The sequence below is a fragment of the Lissotriton helveticus genome, chromosome 5_1 (genome assembly GCF_964261635.1).
Source record: "Lissotriton helveticus chromosome 5_1, aLisHel1.1, whole genome shotgun sequence".
NCBI lineage: Eukaryota > Metazoa > Chordata > Amphibia > Caudata > Salamandridae > Lissotriton > Lissotriton helveticus.
In genome coordinates, this window is record NC_136065.1 from 705,487,451 (window position 1) to 705,509,959 (window position 22,509).

At 41.2% G+C, this 22,509-nt stretch overlaps 1 protein-coding gene across 3 annotated transcripts in view; it reads left to right on the forward strand.

The window, feature by feature from the left end:
* Positions 1–22,509, forward strand: part of LOC144754851 (WASH complex subunit 2-like) — a 770,229-nt gene that overhangs the window by 703,975 nt on the left and 43,745 nt on the right. For all 3 annotated transcript variants that reach the window (XM_078643106.1, XM_078643107.1, XM_078643108.1), the window contains one exon: positions 612–789. In XM_078643106.1, the coding sequence (XP_078499232.1) occupies positions 612–789 (178 nt within the window). The remainder of the gene's footprint in view (positions 1–611; positions 790–22,509) is intronic.

The window sequence follows — 22,509 nt, forward strand, 5'->3', positions numbered from 1 at the left end:
AACTATGCATTGGAAGGCAACTTGGGCTCCCAGAGATGAAAAATGGAATATGCAGTTGATTCTTTGGGCAGGCTATGAAAGCGTTGTACTGAATACCTAAGTGAGGAAAGGAAGAGGATCAACTGAGCATGGGATCTATTACTGGATTGTGGAAAAAGATCCTGGCAAGGAAGATGCATTTGGGGAGGAAAATAATTATTAGTACTTTTATGAAAACTCTGAAAATAGAACTGGTTTTGCTGGCTCCTATTGCTTATTATTTGTATTCCCTACATCACTTCTGACATTCTTGCTACTCCACATACTACTTTGAGTGCTGTCACCCAGCGCCAGTTATTTACTGCTGCTATAAAAACATTCTAGTCCACTTCTACTCATGGAAAGGAATCTGCAGATGTCATCATATCTATCAGAAAGGACACTACCAAATGGTTTATCCGTTTATTTAGTACCTCCATGAAGCACTGTACATTGTCTTTTAAATAATTAAACGTACTAAAATGTGTTTCTGACATTGTAAACTCCACAATAGAAGTCTTCACCTAAACAGTGAATAAAGTAGCCTGACCGTATGAAATACTTATAAGTGTTTGATTTTTTTTTTTTTACAGGATGATATATTTGCCAGTGAAGCTATTAAACCAGCAAAGAAATTAAAAGAGAAAGAGAAAGCAGCAGATTCAAACATATTTGATAATGCAGATATATTTTCTGATCTAGCAGTGAAGCCAAAAGAAAAGAAGAGTAAGAAAAAAGTGGACCCCAAGTCTATATTTGATGATGATATGGGTAAGATCCAAACGATTAACAGATTAAATAGTACTGTACTAATTGGTTTCATTTCTGCTCCTGGTTTAAAATTCAGACAAAAAATAGAGCTCTGAAACCTCAGTTGGATAGTTACTTTAATTTATGGGGCATTTCCTAGAGGCCTGCGAAAAAAGTTTGTTATAATGTAAGTAAGAAGCACAAGGCAGAACTGTGATATCACTGTGATGAGCACAATTATTAAGTGTGTTGAATTTAGTTTTTGTTGGTTTCTCTATTAGAAATAACTATCCATATATATATAGGGCTGGATCCTCAAACACATACAATAACTGTTTGCATGATGGTTTAATCCACTGCTGCTTTTGTATGGATGCCAGACTGTATACTGTAGATAAATGAAGCATCCCATACAGGATCTAAGGTAGGCCCTTTCACCTCTGGGCCTCTCCTGCACTTCGTTCTCATAGTGTTTTAGACTGTAAAATGCAGACTGATCTGAAGTTGCCATGACTGGGTTTAATCTCACACTTTTTCCAAACACTTGTATAAACATAACCATATGCTTGCAGTGACAAGGTTGAACAGTCTCAGTAAACATGCACGTCGCAACAATGCTTCCCATTATAGATCATGTTTTCCTTGCACACACTACCCATTCATACAGCAGCTTCTACTGCTTAAGTGTTCTATCCATAAAGGCTTTTCACCTAACGGCTAGGGTGCTCGACTGGACCGGGTTCGAGTCTCGGTAATGTCGCTAAAACCTCCCGTGATTCTGGGTAAATCACTTAATCTCCCTGTGCCTAATAAAAATGAATGTGTGTCCTTATGTAACATAACTGGTGCTATGTAAAGCGCTCTAATACCCGGTTCGGGTCAAGTTCGCGCTATATAAAAAACTGGAGAAAAAAAAACTAGGTGCAGAAATAAAAAAAAAATAGAACAGGTCTTTGGTCCAACTGTATGACATCGGAACACTACCCATATAAGCCACATGACCAACACACCCACTGCCATGTCCAGCACTTATAGAGGCAAGAGGAATACTAGTCTTCAAATGCTTTTTGTAACCTCATCAAGGGGATGAAACTCTATATAAAGGCAACTAAAATACAGTACCTATCATAGACAGTTTTAAGAAAGTTCATAAAAGAGGACTGCATTTAAGTCACTACTGACCTTATTTTAAAGAGATGTTTTACTCTGCGCTTGTACCAGAAGCGCCATGATATGATTTTTGCGGAACCCCGACTATGAGTTGCGATAACTGCCCACAGCAGATCCAGGACCATGAATTGCATTAACAATGCAGGCCCAACAATGACTTCACTGCAACAACAAGGTAAGTTAATACATATTACCTTTACAAAGCATGGGTAATTTGCAACATGATTTTTAGGGGCTTGGGTGTGCAGTGTTTTGGGGATAGAGGGGTTTCAGTGTTAAGTGCTGTGAAATGTTTTTAGTTAAGGAAAAGTTTAAAGGTTTGACATTATGTTTCTGGATGAGATATTGATTTTGCTTTTTAGGTAATTGGGTATTATTTTGAGGGCAATGGGTTTTTGGGGCTTAGGGTTGGACAAGGGTTTTGGGTTAGTTTAAGGGGTTTGGGGCCTAATTGAGTTTAGATTATTGAGATTTCTTAAAGGTAAGGGTGTATTGTTTTGAGGACAGTATATTTCAGAGTTTTTAAAGCGGTTAGGAGATGTTTTCATTGGTGTCTTTAAATAATGGTGTATTTGAATTTTAGGAGTAATAATTGGATAGTGTTTTGTGGATAATAGATTTTTCATAGTTTATGGCTGGTAGAGGGATTTGGGTAAATTCAGAATTTTAAAGTTGTGCTTGGGGATGTGCAAGGGTGTTTTTTGGTTCACAGGTATGTTTGAGTAATGGGGTATTAGTATTTTTAACTGTAATTGGTGGATGGTGTTTGGAATGGTCATGGGTTTATTTTTAGGGTTTAGGGCTGGGACATGAGATTTCCAGAGGATAAGTTTCTTTTTGAGGATGGGCTCATGGGTTTTAAAAATAGGAATTGTTTGTTGTTTTTTTAGCTGTTTTCAGGGACGGCTTGGGAGGGTTAAAAAAAGAGAAAGAGACAACCATTTAGTTTTAAGAACATCTTAATAATAAAGTGCATTCTTTATTGTTTTTAACAGTACTTTCCATTGTTTTTAAAAATAATATTTAGTTCATTTTAATCATTTTATCAAAATTCTAAATGATTTAAATGTTATCTATTCTTTCTAGAACAAAAACATTTATATATACTGTTTTTTTAACTAAAATATGTAAGAGTTTAAAGGTGTATTAGTAGTTTTTGTAACTACATATCAGTGAAGAAAAACAGTAGTGAATGGTGTTTTCTTTCTTTTTTGTTTTCCTCTGTTTAGAAACGTATCTTTTTGTTTACATTTTCAGACTGTGAAAAAAGTATTTAATTCATATTTAGTATTTATTACAAGTTACTTTAGGAGTAGTCTTATTTATTTTCTTCTGTATTTTTGTATCTGTTTAAGAAAGAATCAATGTCAGTTTTATATTATTTTTAATTGATTTAGCAATATTTTTAAATATAATTTAATATTGTTTCCTGTGTAAAAGGTGAGATATTGTTAGTTTCATTCATTTGTGTATTTATGTTTTAATAGTGTGGAATTTATCTGTTAAAAGTTATATTTAGGTTAAAGTATTTAAACATTTTTTATTAATAGTACATTTTAGACCTTTTGCTACATGTTATGTCTAACTTTTTTATACGTCTTTCTGTACCTTTATAGTATGTATAATACAGTGAATGAGTGCTGTTCATAAGTTATTTTTTCTGTAATTTGCTTTTCTATCACTTTTTTTCTGTATTAGGCATTATGGATGAGGCAGCAGTTGGTCGCGGTTACATCAGCTCTGTTAAGTTTCACTAATTCATACTTTTTTCCCTACATTAAGTTGTATTATATTTTTCTAACTTTTTCAAGTATTTGTTAGTGTATTACAAAAATATAGTATTGTGTTTAACTATACATTTTTGTTTTACAGGTGGCATACACGAACAGCACACAGTGGTGTGGATGCCATTCTTTGGAGAAGAAATGGAGATCAAACTTTAAATATTTTAGTGCTTTTGAAGTTTCCATTTTGTCCACGTATTCCTTGGAGTGTTTTGTAGAAATACAGAGCATTTATGGGGTTTTAAAGAGTTTTGAGGTTGCATTGACTATAGTGTTGCCTGGAGCATTTTTTTGTAGATCTTATTGTTTTTCAGGTTTTTAATGGCCATTTCTGGAGTGTTTTTGTAATAATTTTGGAGAGATTGTGAGTAAATATTTAGCATTATGTTGTTTGGAGAAGAAAGTATTTAATTTTAGAATGCATAATGTAGATGTTTGAAAGTAGTAATACTTTTTCTTTTCCAAAGTAAATGCTATAATTTTCACGTAGTATAACCCTAATATTGTACCAAATTGTCCGCATTTTGTTATAAGTTGCACCTGATTTTCTTTAGTTGTTAGTGGAAGTTTATGTTTATACAGTTGATTGCAATTGATCACATTTCTTGGAAACTCTACTCTTTTGTGAGAGCTTCCAAGAAACTGTAAAATTGAAGCAATTATGCTATTATTGTTTTCTTTCCTCATCATCTAAGCAACTCCAGTAACAGTTTCAGCATGGTATTTTAACCTTAGGAGTTCTTCTTTTATCCAACTTGTTTATGTGACCTATCCATATTCCTTAGACATAATTGAGTCATTCTGCCAGTTTCCTTATTTTCTGTCTAATATTTGCTCAGACATAAACTTGTAAATTTCTTCTACCTGGCCGGGTGGGACGAAAGTCAATGATGTAATTATGTTAATTTTGTGTTGAAGTTTGCTTTTTCAAATGCACTCCTCTGCTAAGCTTTTTTTTGTATCCTTTGCCATACAGCTTGCCCAGAAAAGAAATAAAACAGCCTTGTATTTGTGTATCTGTGTTTTCAAATTGTTTTCGAATTGTGCATAACATCAGGATTTCAAGGTCAATTATGTTTTAGTAGGTTATTGTTAGAAATCGGATCTCTGGTTGGCTAAGGCTTGCGCCAAAGCCAGACAGAGACCACCACTCAAGTCAGGGCAAGGGAGTTTCACGCCAAAGATAACCCCTGCTCACCTCCTTGGTAGCTTGGCACGAGCAGTCAGACTTATCCCGGTGGCGATGTGTAAAGCATCTGCGCATCACACAAAGCAACAACATACTAGGCACACCACAAAAGGAACTCCACATAAGGTTATATATAAAAATAGCCTTTGTATTATCATAAAACATATTAGATGGTAATCACACAATACACACTGTGCCAACTGGCACTGCTCAATATTTACAGGGGATTATACACATGACAGAGCCACATGGGCCACTGTCAGAATCATCACTTGGGAAAAATAGTAAAAGTAAGAACATATCATAACATAGACCACAACCAGTAATTACTGGCAAACACTATACTAAGCATCATCCTGTAACATAAATCATGTTACACACCGGAACACATCAGGCGAGAAATATATTCTGCGCCAACCTCATAAGCCTAAACATAGTAGACCATAACCTCCTAAACATAACCCGCATTAGGAAATAAACTTACTAACATAAACAGCAGTAGGGAATAACTCACACCTAAACCACAGTAGAGGATAAAATAAAACATAACACAGTATGTAAAACCTCATGATCGTAAAATCACATCTGGAGGCATAAATCAGGGTGCATAAAACATACTATATAAATTACATTTCCTAGCCCTGTATAAATCACATTAGGGCCTGGCGCCCTTCAAACCTAATAGTCCCCCTGGCCAACTGGTCATCTCTAAGGGTCTCAAATGCCCTATGTCCAAATGTCAGGGCTGCTGCCTATGCAGCGAAAGTCAAGGGTGCGCCCTGCGCAAACCTAAATGTTGCAGCTGGCACTAAGTGCTGCGAAGCTGTGAAAAAAAGTACTGGGGCAGAGGAGTGCATCTCACTCCTAACTTCAAACATGCTCTCAAAGAATGTATAACCTAAACGGTGCAGCTGCCCACTACTTGCTGGGCACCTGGAAATACTAAAATGCGGCATGGGCTCTCGGTGGCCCTTAAAACAAATGTGCCCCCTTCATTGGAGCCACACAGGGCTCTGAAAACAAAACGTTGGAGCCACGCAGGGCTCTGGAAATAATTATACAAAACGTTGGAGCCACTCGGGGCTCTGTAAATAGATAATGTCCCCAAGCACTGTGGCCCTCAGGGGCCCCTAAACTATTGGGACCTCGTTGGAGCGCTCTGGCTCCTAAAACAACTATGACCCCCAAGCGTTGGAGACACACTGGGCTCTGAAAACAATTATGCAAAACGTGGGAGCCACATGGGGCTCTGTAAAGAAATAATGCCCGAAAAAGAAATGGTCCCCAACGTTGAAGCGGCCCGCAACGGCGGGGAATTGGCCTTGATACAGGGAAAAGCATGGACCCCTCTCAAGCCCCCCCCCCCCACCTCACCAGCTCTGGGGGCAGGACTCCTCCGTCTGCGCTTCGCCCGGTCCTCCTTCTGGGTTCGGGCCTTCATGATGGAGCCAACGACACTGCACACCATTTGGGGCTCTCACTCTGGACTTCGGTGCCCCGCCCTTCAGCCGCGCTACCACGGGCTGGCCGGTCACCTCCGCTTCCTCCTGGCGCCTTCCTGTTTGACGGCAGGACCCGCCCCCGTCCCGAAAAGGTATAACCCGCGCCACCAATAGCCTTGTTGTAAAAGAAAAACCGTAGCCGACAGTCCTGCACGAGCCGAAGCCAAGCCTTCATGGGTTGCCACAATGAGAGATAGTGTGCGGTCATTGCTGGGAATCAAGCGATCACCAACAGTAGGAATCATCACAAATGGCACATTTTTAGAAGTCATGTATCAAGTATAACACGAAGGGAAACTCTGCGGAGAAGGAGTACCCTCCCTGACTGCGGCTATAACCGCTAAAATGTCATCGTGAATTTCAGTCATGGACCTATTATTACAAACTCAAGAGTTTCTTCAGTATGAACACGTATGACCAAGTAACTGCAGCTACTTTAACTGTGGCTACTGCAGATTTGGCTGCTTCATCAGCCATTGAATTTCCAACAGCATACGCTCCCGTACGTTGCTGTCCCAAAGTATGGACAACATGTGCAAGTGGCAAACTATCTTTATGAGCAGCCACTCGGACCGAAAGCAGTTTATGCTTGATTGTGCTACCTTTAGAATCCCAAAAATCATTCTGTTTCTAGAAACTCTAATTGTCATTGTAAGACTGTACACAATAGAATCAGTCAATTACAATAAGTGTGGACAAATCAGGATTGGCATATTCATTTGCCAAAAGTAGAGCTCGCAACTCAGCCAATTGAGCCATGCAGCCACCCAGGGACTGCGTTTGAACTAATGTAGACTGAAAAGCTCCATATATTACTGCACCTACCACAGAAGCGCAAGCTGCAGAATAAGCTTGCTTAGAACCAATGGCAGGTTGAGCTGAGCCGAGCCATCAGTGTAGATGATGCTTTTGTACTGATCAAGAGGAAGAACCATCGAAGATAGAGAGTGAACATGTTCATACTGAAGAAACTCTTGAGTTTGTAATGATGGGTCAAAAACAAAATCGACAACAGCCAATGTCAAGGAAGTAGCCCATTGTTTTCAATGAGACTGCAGAGCTTTAGAGGTAGGAACACTAGCTTTTATTGACTGCCTCTAAGGCAGGCACAGAAGAAACAACAAAAATCAGTTTACCTTGTGCAAGAGGACGTTCCTTTAGAATCTCCATCTGCACAGGAGTTAAAAAAAGTTCAGTAGAAGAAAAACGCAATTCTGCAGAACTATACAAATGTGATTTATAGGAAATGGAAACTGTGTCATGCTCATTGAAAGTCGCATAAGTTAAACCGATTGATCCCGGTAAGATCCGGATAACCAAATTGGTAGTATTCACTCTAGTTTCAGATATGGTGTTGTGAGCAAATCCGATTGTGAAGTGTGCAACACTGTGGTGTGTTGCGGCAGCCAAGAGGAAGCAGAAAATGAAGGGTGTATCAATGCTTACAGTGGCTTGAGATGCTGAGAATAGTCAGGAATGTAAGTTCTGTAGACATTTAAAAAAAAACAGCTGAGACTGTAATTTTTTTAAGGGTAGATGGAGGTTGCAATTGAGCACACTTCTCCGGAAAGTGGGGTGCTAATCCGCTATCCTCATTCGTCAGTTCATATCCAAGAAAAAGAATAGCCAAAAAGGCTGTGTGCGATTTGGCAAAATTTAATTTGTACCGCAAAGTCGCGAAATGAGTGAAGAATGTGATCTACTCTTGCAAGATGAGGATTTAATTCATCATCAGTCAGGTAAATATCATCAACATATTTAAAAGCATCTGGATCAATTTCATTCAAAACGGACAGGATACGTGCAGCAAAAACCCTGGTGCTATTCTTATACCCCATAGGTCAGAGCTTTCCAAACTCTGCGTCGCGACGCCCCACTGTGTCACCTGCAAACGGTGGGTGTGTCGTGGGATGACACCAGCAGTGATCCCTGTAAGATGTGCGCATGCACTGTAACTTCCCCGAGCGTGTAAACTGAATTGAGAAGCGCGCCCATTTCACAAATCATGAAAAAGACCGTTTCAGCTGCTTTTAATAACGTGAAGCTGCTTGGAAAAAATGGTCACTTGCATGCTGGAGAAGTGAAGACAATATATTGTGGAGAAGCAGTTCACTGTGGAAGAGGCAGGGGCGGGGGAGGTGGCCTGCAAAGGGTCACACGCATTGCTGGCCATAATCGAATGACTGGGACTGCAGAAAGAAACTGATTGTTGTGGGAACTGGGGTCGTTGTGATGTAATTGCAAGAGGTGTGAGGAAGATGGGAGGAGGGCAGGGGGTTGATCGTGTGCTAACAATTACTGAGTTAGGGCTGTCACAAGGTTATAGCTTCATAAGTTTTGCTGATATAGGCGGTGGCTACAGGGATTTACAGGCAGTAAGTCGACTCTGATTAACGTATTTTTAACTGCCATGCATCCATTGGCATTATTCGAAGCCCATGTAAAAGTGTGATGTAAAGTGCTCTGTGCATTCTTTGTGTTTTTGTGTAGCATGGTGTGTGCAACACACACTTTTTGACAGTTTACATACTTGCTCTCTTAAATGTCAAATTTGAAAGTACATTTTTTCTAAACCAATATAAACTCTAAAACCCGGGCGCGCTTTTACATTTATAGGAGGCATAATTTATTACTTATTATGAGGGGAGGCCTTCTTCACCAGCCACCTGCCTGGCAGGGCTTCCAGGCTGCCTACCTCCGCTAGCAACTTTAACACAACCCCTGAACATCTTTGGAATAGCGCCTCGGAGCCTGGCCTGGTGCGAAACACCCTTATGGTGCGTCCGGGAGCACCCACTTTCCAAAGGACTGCTGTTCTCAGGGACTCAACAGTACCCATCCTTCTTTAAATTGTGGTCATGGACAAAAGCGGCCGGCTATGGTCTGTGCTGACCACAAATAGCACCTGCTAATCTTTGACAAAACCAGACCTCCATGAGGGGCTGTGGGCTGAGCGACGGTGGAGAGGTGGACAACGCCATGTCGAGTTCAGGAAAATCAATGCGAGATGCACAGAAACAAAGAGAGCAGCGAAAGCCAATTATTTTAAAGCACATTTACTGTCAATGAAAAGTGAGAAAGAAAAATAGACTCCAAGAAATGCAAAACAGTAACATAGAAAAGTAAGCAGAAAGACGGTTAGGGTACGAAAGAGGTGGGTTGGGGAGGATATGTTGTGGAGTATTGAACAGAGCAGGCATGATGATAAGGAGTTAATCATGGTGCACCCCTTCGCAAGAAGTGGAAAGGAGATAGCAAAAAGGTGGGTGTACATAGCCAAAGTGAAATGGGCAGGAGGGGAAGAGGAGAATGAAAAGGGGGAGCTATAGGGGGTAGGGCCAGTACTGTTTATTTATGAGAAATTTGAACAGTGAAGATTATTTTTCCATTAGTATTATAGCCATGTGATTCACGTGAGCTGCAATTCAAACTAAGTACTTATAAATAATCACATAACATCCTTTTAAATGAAGCTCACAAAACTGTGGTTTATGCCTTGCACCTACGCTTGCCTTTTAGACATAGGTTGTGCCATAGAAGTCGATGTTCATGCTTTATTTTTTCATATATTTTATTTTTTACTTGTGAAGTTTGCCATTGTCGTATAAAAGGAAGCAGGAGTTGATGCAGAATTTGAGTTTCTGATACAGATATGTGGTACGTCTGGCTATTTTATTGCTTGGGAATAAATTTTCACGGCCAGGCAGGTCGCGTTTTGCCACTTCAATTCTGCATGATGTCTGCTACATCCGCCATCTCTCTTGATCTTAACGTGGAATAAAACCCAATCCAAGATTTGTTATTTTTAAGAGGAGGTCTTTCTTCAAATTCTTAGTGGTCTTGCTCCAGCTATATCCCTTCTTCCAATGCAGACATTCAGGAAATGCCACTATTTTAACTAGGTTTCCGTTTCAGACATTTACTGTTAGAATTTGGGAAGTTGATGCACAAACCATAGTGATATTTTTGACCCAGACTCATCAGGTGCTCTGTATTTTTTTTTTGTGGAGTTTTATATAGCGCAAACTAGACCCAAAGGTATCAGAGCGCTTTACATGAGCACAAGTTACGTTACAGACGGACACATTAATTTTTGTTAGGCATGGCAGAGATTAAGTGATTTGCCCAGAATCACAGAATGTTGAGCGTGTCTGCAGAGACTCAAACCCTGTTCCCCAGCTCCGAGGTCGACCGCCCTAGCTGTTATTCCACATTCTCTCTCCGTAAAACTATAGAAATAGTGATCCTAATGTACATTGACAGTGGCTATGTCTGACTTAAACCATCACTGGGCAACTAAACTCGAGAGAACCTGAAGTGGTTGGAGGGTGAAGTGTGAAAAGAGTGGCTGCTTCAACTCTTTGATTGTGATTGGTGCTCTTACCAGAAGATCAGTGATGGTGGGAACATATAGCCAAGGTCCGCCTGTGAGAAAGAGCAAGAGCAGAAAAATATTTTCTGCGGTTCATGTGTTGTGTTTTCTGCAGATCAGTACCTGCAGTGTGCATGATTATATTCTTTTCAGGCACAAACCTAACCTTTCTTACACCCATTTTTGCCAGTCACTGTCTGTGTTAGACCAGATTCACAATGGCTTTATTAACCTTCTTGCTTTCTCAAATTTGCTTGAAAATGCACCATTTGCCCAGTATTTTTTCAAAATTTTCTCGGGGGAATAATAGGCCGAACCCCCCTTAGGAGGTTCGGGCTCGCTCACATTACCGTGTCACAAAATAAAGATTGTCTAAAAAGTGTGTCACCAACATGAAAAGTTTGGAAAGCTGTGCCATAGGTATTCTCGCATAGCACTTCTGAAAGCCGAGAGCACTGAATGTGGACAACTCCTGGCTCTCCGGAGCTAAATTGTGGCTAAAAAATCCATTTGAAATATCCAAAGTAGTTTTAAACTTTTTATGTACGATATTAGTACCCAGTGCTGTGGCATGCGTATTTTGTACCCCAAAAGCACAGGTATGCCTATTCAAATGACTGTAATCTAAAACAGTGTGATAAGAGCCATCAGGCTTCAAATTAGGAATAAGAGGATTATTCATCGCAGAAATACAGGGTTCAATTACACCCTGGTATTCCAATTGAGTAATCATTTCTTTAATCAATGCTTTTGCGTCACGTTTAATTAGATATTGAGTTTGAGGCTGAGGAGTTGACCGAACAGGCACAAAACAGAAAGATGAATCCTTATCCCAACCCGCTTCATAGCGGTACAAGGCAGGTGCTAAAGCAAGATCCCAATCCGAAGCATAAGCATGTTTAGTCTCATCTGCGACACATTGAGAAAACAAAGGAATAATCACCTTTTCACCTTGAGGACAAGCAAGAACAAATGGGGGAGGCCAGCCCACCTCCGCTAGTAAAATGTCGTAAGAAGAAGTCAAGTTGTCCCAAAAAACTGCGTTTATGGTTCGTTTAACATCACTTTCGATCTGAAGGTTCACATGATAAAGTCTACCTGGGGTAGCTACGCGGGTGTCCACGGTTTCTACAGATAGAAATGTGTCATTTGCTTTCGCCTCCAGAAACTGTCAGAGTGTCTGCCGCACTATGGTAACTTCTGCAGCACTGTCAAGGAGAGTCACCGCCCAACTCCTGTCCAGGAGAAGGGTTCTTACCATCTGGGGCATACTTTGGAGTCAAAGCGGCAACTTTCTTCTTCTGAAAAGGGGTTGCGTTAGGAGGTTGTTTCTCCCGTTTGGGTCCCGCTTAGATTGCATGGACTCGCCTTGTCTACGATCCTGTCGTCCCCCTTCCGCCAAATTGTTGATCCGACGATTCCTGAAAGGAACAAGGAGAACGAGGATCAGGAACCTGAAACCTCTCAGGAGTTTTAATCTTAGAGCGATCGCGTAAATCATATCTACGTTCAGAAGCGTCAGTTGGTGGTGACCCAGCACGAGATTTAGGCTTCTGTTGCTGTTTATTTCCTTTCCATATCATTTTGGGAATGACCGGACGTCCCTCTTTGTCAGGAGGTGGTTTACCCTGATGCTGGTTAGAAGGTCTGACGCCCCCAAATTATTGCGCCAGAAGGATGTATACACATCGGCAATAATAATCGGTAACTCACGTTCCAGATCAACGTCGGCCACCACCAAGAGGCGTTGGCAAACATGTAAGCAAACTGCTTCACTCTTAATATTAGAAATAATCATTTCAGAGACAACAGCAACAATGCCCACTAAGTTCAATCCCAAATCCAGGACAGGAACTGCCCTGTGTTCATTCTGTATTTGTTTCAGAATGCTGGGAAGAATTTTCAAGGAGGGGGTGCCAAGGCAAAGTGTTTACACTGAGGCAAACACCATCCCCCAGGTGTTCCAATCTGCTTGTGGAGGAATCAGACCACTTGGTAATCACATAGTAAGGATCCTGTGTTTCTGACCGAAGACAGCATCAAGCTGTTCAATCTTCTGAGCAATCCAAAACTGGAATGTCCTCACGAGCCTGAGGACGTTTACCCATCACCAAGTGATTAAGAACTGGGCTAATTACAAGGGCCCCACCATGTGTCTGTACCGGAGGTGCAGCGCTAAGAGGAGCCACCAAAAAGGCACATGAAATAAACTGAATGAGGCGTCTATATAGAAGACACACCTTTCCCTACAGTAAACACACTTCAGCCAAATTAGCATTAAGATAAAAAGGATGCAGAGTAAAACAGGCCAATGCTGGCCATGTGGCCTTGTCAATTCTTAAGGGGCCCATACGAACGAAAAAGTGTGGGAAACGGAGCCATTAAACCAAATCTGGTGCTCTCAGGCTGTATAGGAACTTCAACCACTGCATAAGGACGATATGCTTCTAGACCCACTGTGTTTTTTGCAATTTTCACCCCGAGTGGGCTGGGTATGCTCAGACGTGAGTCCCAGGCTCGCCACACCACTGGAGTCAAGATATCCAGGCTGAATGAAGGCTGATAGCCAGAAACCGGTCCTTGGATGCTTGATTCGGTCTGGGAAAGACATGGCTTGGTAGTTCGGACTGGACTGTTCCCATGAGGCACAGGGTCAGAGCTGATTTGCATATAGCCAGTGTCTAACCCAGGGTGGTGTGGAGTGCAAAAAAACGATGGATTTAGGCCCAGATCCTTGTACTGGGGGGAATGTATGACATTGTTCTACATTCTGTCCATCAACTGTGTTTTTTGCAATCTAGACCCACAGCAGCCCTATAAGAATGAAAGGTATTGTCACTTGCAGTCCATGAATAAAAAAACTTGAAGCGGGATGCTGTATCTGCTTCAACAACAAAAATGGTAAGAGGCCCCGCATTTGGGGAACCCATGTTGTAACAAATGCTGTGTAACCGTTGCGCTGCAATGTGCCGGAATCGTAACTGGTTGAGCCATATTGAAAAGTATGTAAGGCAACTGTCAGTAGTATAAAAACGGGTCAAAAGCCTTTTTAAAAAATTCAAGCTTGAATAACTTTCAGCAATAGGTGTATCCTATCAGCCAAGGAGGCAAAGCCTTCCCACCACGGACTTCTCCAGAAACTGGTGTGAGGGTATTGTGGACCAGCACAAGCACATAGATCGAAGAGTCGGTGGTATCGTGTATAGGGAAAGGCGCCCAACAGGTATATCCACTAAGTATCTATTGATCTGTCTATTTAGGTACGGTGCTACCGGTTGGGGAGAACCACCTACCTCCCCAAATTCTGCTGCCTAAGCTGCAACTCTAGAGCTTCAATTCCCTAGCACACATTCAAATTGAATCGTAGAAAAAAATGACAGCAGGAGCAGTAATATGTCAATGCAAATATATACACAAGTCACAGTAGAATATTGATTCTTTTATTTTCTATTGTGGTCTCTTCAGATTTGTAAGCCAGATCGAAAGTCAAAGCATACACGTGTTTCGTTGCTTCTGTTTTGTATATACATGCAACATTTTCAAGGCTTAACTGTCTTTAAATCCAGCACAAGCACTACTGAGGCATTCCATGAATCAGTACCAGACCAAACATTGGCGGCGCCTGGTTGCAGGGATTCTGCAGAGTCACAGAACTATGCGTGGGATCAAGGAACCTTAGTGGACAGGGACTGAGTCATCCTACCACCCGAGTATCTATGAGCCCAGGGACCAACTAGCTATGGTGTCTCACTTGCCCTCCTACTCATTCACAGAGAAACAAGTGGTTAGACACCCCAGAACAAAACACTCCCGACCCTCTCAGGAATCGCAGTCACAGGATACAACCTTTCGCTCTCATTCTTGTACCAGTCCACAATAAGATTAGACAGAGACACGAGGAGAGTTTAAAATGTTTATTTTAACTAACGTGCTCTAGTATGCAGTATACGCGCTACAACAAGTAGAAAAATGCCTAACACAAATACAGTTAGCATAGAAAGTAGTCCATCAATCATAAAAGGTGCTGTCATTGTATAAGACAGTGGGGCCTAACCCCCCTCCCATGATTATATATCAGAAGATCTCTGGGTGTTTAGCAGGAGACCCCGTACCTTAGTCTATAGCTGGAAGATATGCATCACGGGTGACGTCACGCTCCCTTCTCTGGAAAGGTCCCTCTCCAACTGTGTGTTGGCCACCCTTGTATACTTATATGACCAAAGTACATGTTCCCAAACAACAGCTGCATCTGCATGTTTTGTCTAGGTGCTAGGGCCTGACCAGAACAGAATAACAAGGGGCAATGTTGTCTGACCTTGTCTGCAGCGTTATGACCAAAGTACATGTTCCCAAACAACAGCTGCATCTGCATGTTTTGTCTAGGTGCAAGGGCCTGACCAGAACAGAATAACAAGGGGCATTGTTGTTTGACCTTGTCTGCAGCGTTCAGACTAAATACCAAAAAAGAACAGAACGTAAAAACATCAGGTTTCTTTGTGAAGTTGCACTGTGGAGAGAACACCAATTTAAAATCAGTATGGGGCAGTAATCTTTGGAGGGCAAATATGTTTTTGCCTGGGCGTCACAAGCCTCTTGTAGATCCTGCAATACTGCATAGTGGTTATCTACGTCCAATATAGCGGCAGCCGCCACAACCTCTAGACCCTAAAAGTCTGGAACAAACATCTTAATGCCAAAGAGCATTTCGTACGAGATACGCCTACCCAGAGATCTTCTAGGGATATCATTAAGTGCATATTGAAACACATAGAGGTGAGTTAACCAGCCACGGCCCATACCTAATACCCTTGCTGTTAAAGACCTCTTTAAGTCACTGTTCATCTGCACCACAAAAGAATTGCCCTCTGCCTATATGGAGATGGTAAATGCACATTCACTCACATAGACTTAATCGCACCACGGTATGCCTTAAAGGCAAAAGCTGGACCATGATCTGAATGGAAAGTGCCACAGGCATAAGTCTTGACAAAGACATGCAAACCTTTTATAACAGTACGAGCTTCAGCAGAGCATTGTCGCCAACCCTGGAGGAACCTAGTGCAAGAATCCACTGCAGCCAAAATATATGTGAAAGCAGTATCGGATGTCAAAGGACCGCCATGATCAAGATAATTGCACCAGAATGGATGGCTAGAAATGAAAAGATGAGTCTCAGGCGGACGCGAGACTGTAGATCTCTTAATTGGTAGACAAAAATCTACATACAACAAACAAAGCACATATTTACAAGCCTGCTGGTATAACCCGCGCCACCAATAGCATGGTTGTAAAAGAAAAACCGTAGCCAACAGTCTTGCACGAGCAGAAGCCAAGCCTTCATGGATGGCCACAATGAGAGATAGTGTGCGGTCATTGTTGGGAATCAAGCGATCACCAACAGTAGGAATCATCACAAATGGCACATTTTTAGAAGTCATGTATCAAGTATAACACGAAGGGAATTTTAGTCATGGACCTATTATTACAAACTCAATAGTTTCTTCAGTATGAACACGTATGACCTAGTAACTGCAGCTACTTTAACTGTGGCTAATGCAGATTTGGCTGCTTCATCAGCCATTGAATTTCCAACAGCATACGCTCCCGTACGTTGCTGTCCCAAAGTATGGACAACATGTGCAAGTGGCAAATTATCTTTATGAGCAGCCACTCGGACCGAAAGCAGTTTATGCTTGATTGTGCTACCTTTAGAATCCCAAAAATAATTCTGTTTCTAGAAACTCTAATTGTCATTGTAAGACTGTACACAATAAAATCAGTCAATTACAATAAGGGTGGACAAATCAGGATTGGCATATTCATTTGCCAAAAGTAGAGCTCGCAACTCGGCCAATTGAGGCATGCAGTTACCCAGGGACTGTGTTTGAACTAAAGTAGACTGAAAAGCTCCATCTATTACTGCACCTACCACAGTAGCGCAAGCTGCAGAATAAGCTTGCTTAGAACCAATGGCAGGTTGAGCTGAGCCGAGCCATCAGTGTAGATGATGCTTTTGTACTGATCAAGAGGAAGAACCATTGAAGATAAAGAGTGAACATGTTCATACTGAAGAAACTCTTGAGTTTGTAATGATGGGTCAAAATCAAAATCGACATCAGCCGATGTCAAAGAAGTAGCCCATTGTTTTCAGTGAGACTGCAGAGCTTTAGAGGTAGGAATACTAGCTTTTATTGACTCCCTCTAAGGCAGGCACGGAAGAAACAACAAAAATCAGTTTACCTTGTGCAAGAGGAAGTTCCTTTAGAATCGCCATCTGCACAGGAGTTTAAAAAAGTTCAGTAGAAGAGAAACGCAATTCTGCAGAACTATACAGATCTGATTTATAGGAAATGGAAACTGTGTCATGCTCATTGAAAATCACATAAGTGAAACCGATTGATCCTGGTAAGATCCGGTTAACCAAATTGGTAGTATTCACTCTAGTTTCAGATATGATATTGTGAGCAAATACGATTGTAAAGTGTGCAACAATGTGGTGTGTTGCGCCAGCCTAGAGGAAGCAGAAAATGAAGGGTGTATCACTGCTTAGAGTGGCTTGATACGCTGATCATAGTCAGGAATGTAAGTTCTGTTGACATTTTAAAAAAAAACAGCTGAGACTGTAATTTTTTTAAGGGTAGGTGGAGGTTGCAATTGAGCACACTTCTCCTGAAAGTGGGGTGCTCAACCGCTATCCTCATTCGTCAGTTCATATCCAAGAAAAAGAAAAGCCAAAAAGGATGTGTGCGATTTTTCAAAATTGAATTTGTACCCCAAGGTTGCGAAATGAGTGAAGAATGTGATCTACTCTTGCAAGATGAGGATTTAATTCATCATCAGTCAGGTAAATATCATCAACATATGAAAAAGCATCTGGATCAATTTCATTTCAAAGGGACAGGATACGTGCCGCAAAAATCCTAGTGCTATTCTTATACCCCATAGGTATTCTCGCATAGCACTGCTGAAAGCCGAGAGCACTGAATGTGGACAACTCCTGGCTCTCCGGAGCTACATTGTGGCTAAAAAATCCATTTGAAATATCCAAAGTAGTTTTAAACTTTTTACGTACGATATTAGTACCCAGTGTTGTTGCATGCGTATTTTGTACCCCAAAAGCATGGGTATGCCTATTCAAATGTCTGTAATCTAAAACAATGTGATAAGAACCATCAGGCTTCAAAATAGGATTAAGAGGATTATTCATCGCAGAAATACAAGGTTCAATTACACCCTGGTATTCCAATTGAGTAATCATTTCTTTAATCAATGCTTTTGCGTCACATTTAATTATATATTGAGTTTGAGGTTGAGGAGTTGAGGGAACAGGCACAAAATGGAAAGATGAATCCTTATCCCAACCCGCTTTGTAGCGGTATAAGGCAGGTGCTAAGGCAAGATCCCAATCCGAAGCATAAGCATGTTTAGTCTCATCTACGACACATTGAGAAAACAAAGAAATAATCACCTTTTCACCTCAAGGACAAGCAATAACAAACGGGGGAGGCCAATCCACCACCAAATTGCCGATCCGACGATTAATGAAAGGAACAAGGAGAACGAGGATCAGGAACCTGAAACCTCTCAGGAGTTTTAATCTTAGAGCAATCGCGTAAATCATATCTACGTTCAGAAGCATCAGGTGGTGGTGACCCAGCACATGATTTAGGCTTCTGTTGCTGTTTATTTCTTTTCCATGTCATTTTAGGAATGACTGGACATCCCTCCTTGTCAGGAGGTGGTTTACCTTGAGACTGGGTAGAAGGTCTGACGCCCCCAAATTATTGCGACACAAGGATGTATACACATCGGCATTAATAATCGGTAACTCACGTTCCAGATCAACGTCGGCCACCACCAAGAGGCGTTGGCAAACATGTAAGCAAACTGCTTCACCCTTAATATTAGAAAGAATCATTTCAGAGACCACAGCAACAATGCCCACTAAGTTCAATCCCAAATCCAGGGCAGGAACTGCCCTGTGTTCATTCTGTATTTGTTTCAGAATACTGTGAAGAAGAATTCACAAGGAGGAGGTGCCAAGGCAAGGAGTTTACACTGAGGCAAACACCATCCCCCAGGTGTTGCAATCTGCCTGGGAGGAATTAGACCACTTGGTAATCACATAGTAAGGATCCTGTGTTTCTGACGGAAGACAGCATCAAGCTGTTCAATCTTCTGAGCAATCCAAAACTGGAATGTCCTCACGAGCCTGAGGACGTTTACCCATCACCGGGTGATTAAGATCTGGGTTAATTACAAGGGCCCCACCATGTGCCTGTACCAGAGGCGCAGCGCCAAGAGGAGCCACCAAAAAGGCACATGAAATAAACTGAATGAGGCGTCTATATAGAAGACACACCTTTCCCTACAGTAAACAAACTTTAGCCAAATTAGCATTAAGATAAAAAGGATGCAGTGTGAAACCGACCAATGCTGGCCCTGTGGCCTTGTCAATTCTTAAGGGGCCTATATGAACGAAAAAGTGTGGGGAAGGGAGCCAATAAACCAAATCTGGAGCTCTCAGGCTGTTTAGGAACTTCAACCACTGCATAAGGACGATATGCTTCTGGACCCGCAGCAGCTCTATAAGAAGGAAAAGTATTGTCATTTGCAACACATGAATAAAAAACCTTGAAGCGGTATGCTGTATCTGCTTCAACAACAAAAATGATAAGAGACCCCGCATTGGGAACCCCATGGTGTAACAAATGCGGTGTAACCATTGCGCTGCAATGTGCCGGAATCTTAACTGGTTGAGCCATATCGAAATGTATGTAAGGGAACTGTCGGTAGTACAAAAACAGGTCAAAAGCCTTTTTTAAAAATTCAAGCTTGAATAACTTTCAGCAATAGGTGTATCCTATCACCCGAGGAGGCAAAGCCCTCCCACCACGGACGTCTCCAGAAACTGGTGTGAGGGTATTGTGGACCAGCACAAGCATATAGATCGGAGAGTCGGTGGTATCGTGTAGAGGGAAAGGCGCCCAACAGGTATATCCACTAAGTATCTATTGATCTGTCTATTTAGGTACAGTGCTACCGGTTGGGGAGAACCACCTACCTCCCCAAATTCTGCAGCCTAAGCTGCAACTCTAGAGCTTCAATTCCCTAGCACACGTTCAAATTGAATCGTAGAGAAAAATGACAGCAGTAGCAGTAATAGGTCAATGCTAACATATACACAAGTCACAGTAGAATATTGATTCTTTTATTTTCTCTTGTGGCCTCTTCAGATTTGTAAGCCAGATTGAAAGCCAAAGCAAACACGTGTTTCGTCGCTTCTGTTGTGTATATACATACAACTTTTTCAAGGCTTAACTGTCTTTAAATCCAGCACAAGCACTACTGAGGCATTCCATGAATCAGTACCAGACCAAACATTGGCGGCGCCCTGTTGCAGGGATTCTGCAGAGTCACAGAACTATGCGTGGGATCGAGGAACCTTAGGGGACAGTGACTGAGTCATCCTACCACCGAGTATCCCTGAGCCCAGGGATCAACTAGCTATAGTGTCTCACTTGCCCTCCTACTCATTCACAGAGAAACAAGTGGTTAGACACCCCAGAACAAAACACTCCCGACCCTCTCAGGAATCGCAGTCACAGGATACACCCTTTCGCTCTCGTTCTCATACCAGTCCACAATAGAATGAGACAGAGACACAAGGAGAGTTTAAAATGTTTATTTTAACTAACGTGCTCTAGTTTGCAGTGTACGCACCACAACAAGTAGAACATTTCTAACACAAATACAGTTAGCATAGAAAGCTGTCCGTAAATCATAAAAGGTGCTGTCATTGTATAAAACAGTGCGGCCTACCCTCCCTCCCCTGATTATATATTAGAAAATCTCTAGGTGTTTAGTAGGAGACCCCGTACCTTAGTCTGTAGCTGGAAGATCTGCATCACATGTGACGGCACGCTCCCTTCTCTGGAAAGGTCCCTCTCCAACTGTGTGTTGGCCACCCATGTATACTTATATGACCAAAGTACAGGTTCCCAAACAACAGCTGCATCTGCATTATTTGTCTAGGTGCTAGGGCCTGACCAGACCAGAATAACAAGGGGCATTGTTGTTTGTACTTGTCTGCAGCATTCAAACTAAATCCCAAGAAAGAACAGAACGTAAAAACAACAGCAGGTTTCTGTGTATAAGTTTCAGTGTGGCACAAAGCAAAATATGTTCGTATAGTAATGTGTGCAAAGTAGGAGATAATCTACCACTGGCTTATGCTAACATAGGGGAAATGACAATGGCCTCCAGGACCACGTGACAATGACATGTTTTTATTTTGTAGTTTATTTTGCCATTAATTGTATAAATTTGAGCTATTGGGCGGTAGGAAGATTTCATATGTACTATCCATATTTGCTCTAGAGTTAATATTTTTAGTAGTAAAAAAAAATAGCACTTTAATATAGTGGTTTCATCTTTTTATTCATATCACTTTCACTTGCTGAGAAATATTACGGGAAACATGCATTGTAAACAGGGCATACCTCTATATGTATTGTAATGTGTGCTTATGCTTATAAAGCGTAATTTAATATAAATAAAGGAAATTTATTGTAGTGGCATGCTTTGTTTTCCATGCACTGTAAATTACTGTGTTGTATTTGTTTGTTTTGCTGTGATCTGTAGTTCCAGTGGCCGTGGCCAATGTAGTAGGGTCCATCAATGATGGTGGACTCAATTCAATTCAATTCATAAGCTTTTATTTGATTTGAAAGTACAAATCATACAAGCAAACATTAAAATACAATACCTTATATGTACAGAAAGGGGATAAGAAACATGTGCAACAGTTAGTGGGCAACAGATAATATTTAAATAATATGGGCAGTATAAAAATTATACAAAAGAATCATATGTGTACAGACAGGAAATCAAATATATTTATCACACCAAATGGTGTTTCCTGACAGCTGTACGTTTAAAACAAAACAAAAGTCCAAGCGGCTCAAATTGGCATGAGAGGAAAAATTTAGTGTATGAAAAAGGACCATACAATACATACTGTAGATTTATAACATAAAAAATAATTCAATATTTACACAACTTTTATGTACAGACAGGAATGAATAAAATAATAGCAGCACTATACATTTCCTGGCAGCTGTACATCTCAAAGGGCATAAAACTAGCAAGGTACAAAGTGAAAAATATTTTGTATACAACATATACAGGTCGTCAGTACAGACAGGTATGTATAAGGGTATTACAACACTATACTTTTCCTGGCAGCTGTACATTTCAAAATAAAGGTGGCCAAAAAAAAGCAAATATCCACATTCTCCAAAGAGGATAATAATATCAATGCGGTCTTTGCGGATCGAATGTTGTATTTTATAAAAATGGGCTTAAGGTATTTTACCCTTAAAAATTGATAAAATTTGCAGAACAGTAAAAAATGGCAACAGCTCTGGCGTGAAGTGTTGTCACACGGGCAGGGGGTCTCGGTTCTGACTTTCTGGTTTGGGAACGCAACAAGGTGGTGTACGATACCCAATCTGACTCGGGTTAATACGAATTGATGAGATGGGCGAGTCACATTCACAAGGTAGGATTGAAGCCCCGGAATTAAATTCAGTTCCTTATAGAACTTCACGGTGGCTGACTTACCGTACACTTTGTCACGCTCAACCTTTTTAAAATTTAAAAACGTTTGCTTGATTTCTTTTTTGGAGATGGCAACTGCCAGTTCTGGATCAAGAAAGACAT